This window comes from Mus pahari, chromosome 3 (assembly GCF_900095145.1).
Source record: "Mus pahari chromosome 3, PAHARI_EIJ_v1.1, whole genome shotgun sequence".
Classification (NCBI taxonomy): Eukaryota; Metazoa; Chordata; class Mammalia; order Rodentia; family Muridae; genus Mus; species Mus pahari.
In genome coordinates this window covers 140,708,527-140,715,968 of record NC_034592.1, presented here as the reverse complement: position 1 = coordinate 140,715,968, position 7,442 = coordinate 140,708,527, and the positions used below count along the sequence as shown (strand labels likewise).

The window sequence follows — 7,442 nt, the reverse complement described above, 5'->3', positions numbered from 1 at the left end:
CTGAGCCATCTCACCAGCCCGACTGAGGGGTTTTTTAACCAATGGAAAGCACGTGTCTATTTGTAAACCCAGCATGGACTGAATTGGACTTGGGAGATGGGGAGAGACTGTTGATGTTCAGACCTGAGTACCCGGATCCAGGTCTACCTGAAGTTCCCACTCTTAGTTTTTTTGTGGTGGTAATTGTCTTGTGTGTATATGTGCGCATGCAGGTGTGCATTTGTATTTGTATGGATAAATACATGTGTAGGGGTGTATGTGCACATGTGTATGTGTGTCTATGTCTGCATGCATGTGTGTACACATATGTATGTGTGTGTGCATATGCATGTGTGCCCGTGGGTGCCTGTGTGTGTATGTGTGTGTGTGTTTGTGTGTCTGTGTGTACATTATGAAGGACAGAGGTCAGCCACAGATGTCATGCCACAGGAGCCACCCACCTGATTTTCTGAGACAGGGGCTTGGGGCTCACTGATAAGGCTGGCTGGCCAGAGGGCTCCAGGGCTCCACCTAGTGCCCCTAGCACTGGGATTACCATGCTTGGCTTTTTACTTGTGTGTTTGGGATTTGAACTCAGGTCCTCACACGGTAAGCACTCTGCCAACTGGCCATCCCTTATGCCTCACCTTTTGTTTTTAGTTTTGAGATCCTGTGAACCTCAACTTTTTGCTGAAGACAATCTGAGGGGGATTTCTTTTCATCGCAGCTAAAAATAATTCTGCCCAATAGCCAACCTTATACTGGGACATAATTACCCCTCGGCCCCATCTTGCATCCCTGAGAGGTCCTACAGGGGCTCTAGGCAGGGATCTGCTCTTCTCTGTTCCCATTCCTATTCTAGGTGCTATGGCGACTGCTTCAGAAACATCACCAGTTAACTGGCATCTTAATCATGTCATGGCTAAGGATGATAACTCACATTGAACATGCCGACTTTGGATTCGATCAGTCTCACTTGTGCCCTGTAGTAAAGCAGAATCATAGGATGAGCATCTTGCATCCCAGCAGAGGAAGGCTAAGTGGGTCCCCAGAGAGGAGGAGGCGCTGTCGCCAGAGGGGCAGGAGAAACAGAGATACAGCAGGGTTGGAAGGCAAGCGGGGCCTGGGGAAGTGTCAAAGCGTTGTATTTAGCTTTCTGGTAACCCAATGCATCTGAGATCTGAAATTCATAGACTAAGGAAAAGCACTGTTAGCCATTCTGACATTTGAAACTTGTGGGGCAGGACAGCAAAAAGAACTAAGCCAGTCGGAGTACGTACTATTTCCACTTCCTTCCCAAATGGCAAGCCCTCAACATTGAAAGGGGTGTCACATCCCACCCATACCCCAATCACGAAATCTAGATGGAGCCTGGCTGGGTGCCCACGCACAGCCCTCCCCGTGCTGTGAAGCCCATCCTGTAGAGGATACCTACTTGTCTGGATGCAGCATTCCCGTAACCTTGCTGTTGTTGAAAGTTAATGAGGCAAATACATTAGTGACCTGGAAGAGGCAGGAGACAGAAACAAGCTTTAATGATGGTGGTTCTGATGCTGGGGATGAGCCTCGGAAATTCGCCCTCTGGACTGCAGCTTTCCACGGCATTCAGTGTGTTGATCAGTAAGTGACTGAACTTAGACATGATCAGGTATACTTGAAATCGCTGAGGATCACAGCAGATTAAGCTTTGGATGGTATAGCAAGAGAAAAGATCTGGCATTTGCAACTTTACTCAGCTCTCAGAGGTCATGGCCGGCCACCCTAGGACCCAGCTCAGCTCTAGTTATGATGATAATGAACTCTAGTTTACTTAGAAACAATTTGATATCGTCAGTAACAGTCTGAAAGGCTGATAGAGCGTCTCCAAGGAACTTCCCTTCAGAAGTTTGGCCTTGTTGAGTTTGAAGCCTAAAACAAGACAGCAAATTCTCCAGTGCACAGAGTCTCTGAAATCTGTGCCCATTAGCCAGGGGCCATTAAGAAAGAAAAACACTTTTAGTTTTTAATTTAGAAGGAATTTAGTTCAGGGGAATGATGATGTGGGTGAAGGGACCTTAAGAAGGCCACATCAGGGCTGGTGAGATGGCTCAGTGAGTAAGAGCACCGACTGCTCTTCCAAAGGTCCAGAGTTCAAATCCCAGCAACCACATGGTGGCTCACAACCATCCTAAATGAGATCTGATGCCCTCTTCTGGAGTGTCTGAAGACAGCTACAGTGTACTTACATATAATAAATAAATAAATCTTTATTAAAAGAAAAGAAGGCCACATCATCATTTCCCTGCAGCCCCACCCCAGGGAGGGTGTGTGTGTGGTGGGTGGGGATGGGTAGGTTACTCAGGACTTAGTGAAAGCAGGAGTCCAGCCAGTATCCTGACCATGCTACCATTGGCTAATGAAGCCGGAAGTCAGAATGCAAGGGATTCTGGGGGATGTAGTCTTTAAGGATAAAGACTCTCCTACCACAGCCTTGACTTAGAGGGAGACAGGCACATTAAATAAACAAATCTTCAAATAGCTGCACAAATGCCTGGACAATAAACACCATGAGGAGAATTAGTAGAATGCCACAATCTTAAAAATGCAAATGGTAATACAGATTGGTGGTAAGAGGAGTCCAGAAAGACCTCTCTGGGGTTGTCATTTATTGGTTGAGAGCTGAGGAGAGTGAGAAAAAAAAGCCCTCCTGAAGATGAACAGCACTTGCGAAGGTTCTGGGCCTTACCACGCCAAGCCGGAAGACAGGTTCCCGGGCAGAGGTGGGCAGGATCACAAAGCCTTCAATCTCCATCTGTGGGGCCAAGGACAGATTCCCAGGACTGACATTCAGAATCGGGGCAGAGACCACTGTTCCAAGGAGCTCCAGTTTCATGTCGGGATACTTTCTGGTTATCTGGGAGTAGAATGTGGAGATCGATCATGTCAGAAGAAGGAAACAGGGCCACAGAGTCTAGAGCAGTGTTTTTCAACCTGTGGGTTGTGACCCCTTTGACAAACCTCTATCTCCAAAAATATTTATGTTACAATTTATAACAGCAGTAATATTAGAGTTATAAGTAGCAACAAAAATAATTGTATGGTTGGGGGTCATTACAACATGAGCAACTGCATTGCAGGGTTGCAGCATTAAGAAGATTCAGAGCTGGGCATGGTGGCGCACGCCTTTAATCCCAGCACTCAGGAAGCAGAGGCAGGCGGATTTCTGAGTTCGAGGCCAGCCTGGTCTACAAAATGAGTTCCAGGACAGTCAGGGCTAAAAAGAAAAGAAGAAGAAGAAGATTCAGGGGCTAGAGAGATGGCTCAGAGGTTAAGGGTAATGGTTGTTCTTCCAGAGGTCCTGAGTTCAATTTCCAGCAACCACATGGTAGCTCACAACCATCTATAATGTGATCTGATGTCCTTTTCTGGCACACAGGTGTACATGCAGATACAGCATTTATATACATTAAATAAATATTTGAACAACAACAAAAAGGAAATCTATTGCTCTAGAGGGGAAACATAAAGGAACACTTTGGGGCTGGTTGTATTTTGTGCCATCTACCATGCAGTCACCCCCACCCCCACTTTTCCCAGACAGTAGGGAGGGGGACCCATAGCATCTGTGCTAGTTCTCAGAAAATGGACTTAACCAGATCTCAACACTGCAAGGGGGCTCGATATCTCATTTAATTATAGTGAGTATAGAATTCAATTCAAGACTAGGGAGGGCGGAGTTGGTGGAAGACTATCCTCCCATGAGCCTTTGGTTCTATAACCACAGATCCATCTGTTATTGCCAGGGGAGTTTGGGAGCTGGAGGAGGTGGGATGCATGTCTGTGAGACACAGTAGGGGGTCCCTTTGCTGGGTGAGGGCAAGAAGAAGGTAGGGCAGTCGGGAGCCAGGGGATGAGGAGCCCGAGTGTGACCAAGGATGCCTCAGAACAGGCTGGGACAATCGTGACTCTGAGGAGGCACAGGGCCTGACAGTGCAGGACTGGAACATTCAATTCCTTTCTGAAAATTTAATTGGTTTTTAAATTGATTTATTCTACTGTATGGCTACAAGTGTTTTTGCTTGCACGTATCCATACACACCACGTGCATGCCTGATGCTGCCCACAGAGGTCAGACGAGGGCGTCGGATCTCCTGGAATGGAGTTGTGGATGACTGTGAGCCACCATGTGGCTGGGAAGTGAACCCAGTCTTCTGTTTAGAACAACAAGTGCTCTTCTCTGCTGAGCCATCTCTCCAGCCCAGACTTCTAATTCCTTCCTCATCATTTTATTTCCTCTCTGCACAGTACTCGAGCCTTTTGCAAGGTGTGGTTAGAAGAGCTGAGAGAAGAGAGCTATGTGGGGGTCCGACCCTTCAAATGTTGTTAGAGCAAGCTGAGCATGAGTTCTGGTAAGCCCTCTCTGGTTGAGGTGATATTAACTAGGGTGCCCTTCCCAGCATTCCTTGGCCTCCTTAACACCAAAACCAGGGAAACCTGAGGAAGACTGATTAGGGATGCTCAGGCCCACGCTGCAAGCTTTGAAAGATGTCCCCAAGTCTGCAGTTCCCAGGCCTTCCCTGGAGTCTCCTCACCAGCCTCGGACTCTGTCTGGGTCGAGCAGAGAGGGTCCCACAGATTCTAGAGAGAAACTTTGGCAAACTGGTGAGCTCATGTCGTATCCGTGGAGGGTGGAAGGGGCTTTACCTGGGGAGTGAAGGGGCGGAAGGCCTTGGTGTTCAACCGGATGTTGGAGTCGGGTGGTAACTGCAGCAAGAAGACACAGGGTATTTAGGAGGTTTTCGTTAGAACTCTGAGGGGAGTTGTGGAGATGGATGAGTTAGTCACTTTTCATTGTTGTAACAAAATACCTGACAAAAATAACTTGAAGAAAGTTATTTTAACTTTCAAAAATACAGTCTATCGTGGCTGGAGCTTGAGGCAGCTGGTCACCTCTGTCCACAGTCAGGAAGCAGAGAATGGAATTGGTGCTTGGCCCATTCCCATTCAGCCAGGATCTCAGCCAATAGAATGGTGCCGCCCACAAGTGGCTGGGCTCCCACTGCAGTTAACCTAATCTGGGAAATCCCACACAGAGATGTCCAGGGCTTTGTCTTCTTAGTGATTCTAGATCCTGTCAGGTTGACAAGCAGCGTGAACCATGACATTGGAAGACAGTCAAGACTAGCTTCTTCCTTTGGGTCTAGTTGCCTTGGCTACCATGTCTCATAGAGCATGTGAATCTCCTGGGGATGGGGTGTAGCTGTGAACCTATGAGCATCCTGCAGAGTTCTCCCGTTTGAGACAAGCTTCAAGCTCGTCAGTATGACTTTGGGCTGGGCTTTTTGTCCTTATTTCAGGGACCCATCGATAGAGCACCCTGTGAAGCAGGTGGGAGACACGAGAGGCAGTAGTGGAACGGGGAGAAACCACCTTGAGGACAATGTTGCTCATCTGTCATCAGGGAGCCCCTAGTCTTTGCCAGGGTGGTCACTCTGTGTTTCCACCATCTTGACATTGCTTACAGACCTCAACCCTTAAGAGGAACTTTAAAAAAAAAAAAAAAAAAGAACTTTTTGAACCCTAGAAAGCCTAAAAGAACTGAGGGGGTTATAAGGTGTGATTTACCATGAAAGCCACTCTCCTGACCGCAAATTCCACTGGCAACCGGTACCTCAAGGTATGTATGAGGAAGACATGTTTCTTTCTTTCATTCCAAATCACTAAATTCATACCCTTTCCACTTTGGCTTCAGGGCAGCTCCCAGACAGATTTGTGATTTAAAACAAACAAACAAACAAACAAATCTAGTGTCTTCATAATTGTCATTTACTTTGTTCTTTATTTCCTTTCTCTGCTGTGTGACTGTGCCTCATCCATTAATTTTTTAAAAATATTTCATATTTTAATATTTATTCATTAATTTAAAAAATATATGGGTGTTTTGTCTGTATGTATAGTTGCATACTAGAAGAAGGCATTGCATTCCACAGGACTATGGTTATAGATGGTTGTGAATAACCATGTAGATGCTGGGAATTGAACTCAGGACATCTGGAAGAGCAGCCAGTGCTTTTAACCACTGAGCCATCCCTCCAGCTCTCATTAAATTATTTTTAATAGACATGTAGGAATTCAGGACAAGAGAAAAATATGAGTTAGACTAGGTCTAAACTAGAAGGTCAAACAGAGATATGCAAACAAATTTGGCCTTGAGTTTTCTGGTGACCCAAGAAACGGATAGAAATTATGCTAAGATATTTTTCTGGTCTTGCTATTTGCTTAGCTATAACTCACTATTCTAGTGGAGGTAAAACAGAATGGATGGGAGCAGGGTGAAGCCCACATTCTTACCATGTCATCTGTGATGGAAAAGTTCAGGTATCCAGCCTTGTGATAGACCCGGCTGGCTGTGTTGAAGGCCTGATCTGAGATGGCAAAGTAGACCATTTGCTTACTGTCCTCGGGTAGGATCATGGTGGGAGTGGGGGGAGCAACTGAAGAGCGGTGATTCCGATTAAAAATTTCACCCTGGAGACAGAAGTGGGGACAGTCAGACCGTTTAAAGTCTATCCCATGGCCAGCCATTGAGCTCAGGGGTTTCCTACCTGGTTGATGAGGGGCACGGACTTGGAAATACCACCCTAAACTGTCCCTCTAATGGTGGACCCTTTGAGGTAAACTTGTGTCTCTTACTGCTCCTGGAAATGCTTGCTTTATGGAAACAACAGGGTGGGTGTTGGGCAGCCCCACCCAGTTCCGTTACCCTCCCACATCAGAGTGGGCAAGGTGCTGGAGGCAGCGCTGGGGAGGGCTAGGGGGAGCTCGAGGCTGAGGGTGATATAGAGACACTCTGTGGGACTCCCACTGCTGGGGACACTACCTACTACTCCGTAACTCTGGGCCCCTTGCACAGCAAGAACCTCTAAACATGAGGATAGACCTGAAGTTAGGGAGCAGGTGACCCCAGAATGGGTTCTGGCCTATGTCCTGTGGCTAACTCCTGCTCCTGCATCCTCACCTTAAACATCACATCCAGCACCTGGGCCTTCGCTTGGGGAGCTGCCACCAAACTGTAGTCAATGCCCAGGACATTGTCGATCTCCGCAGTGACTGTGAGTTAGAGCAGGAACAGAGTGAGGGGCAGGGGTGGAGTCAGGCGTGGCCCGCAGCAAGTAAAAAAGAGGGAGCGCTTACTGCCTCTAAAGAGCCTCCACCTGGGGGCTGGAGAGATGGTCAGAGGCGGGTCAGGTTGCTCACAACCACCTGTAACCAGTTCCCGCGATCTAACTCCTCTAGGCTTTCAGAGCATCTGAATTCATGTGTACACACACACACACACACACACACCATACACACATACATACACATATCATACACACACCATACATACATACACATACAAATACACACACACCATACACACACACTATACACACATACACATACAAATACACACACATATCATACACACACACCATACACAT

General features: G+C 47.1%; 1 protein-coding gene across 1 annotated transcript in view; it reads right to left on the bottom strand.

The window, feature by feature from the left end:
• Nucleotides 1-7,442, bottom strand: part of Lbp (lipopolysaccharide binding protein) — a 26,118-nt gene that overhangs the window by 4,232 nt on the left and 14,444 nt on the right. The window contains exons 7-12 of the mRNA XM_021194419.1: nt 6,977-7,068; nt 6,310-6,486; nt 4,663-4,722; nt 2,705-2,872; nt 1,415-1,482; nt 920-962 (exon numbers count right to left, since the gene is read on the bottom strand). Of these exons, the coding sequence (XP_021050078.1) occupies nt 920-962; nt 1,415-1,482; nt 2,705-2,872; nt 4,663-4,722; nt 6,310-6,486; nt 6,977-7,068 (608 nt within the window). The remainder of the gene's footprint in view (nt 1-919; nt 963-1,414; nt 1,483-2,704; nt 2,873-4,662; nt 4,723-6,309; nt 6,487-6,976; nt 7,069-7,442) is intronic.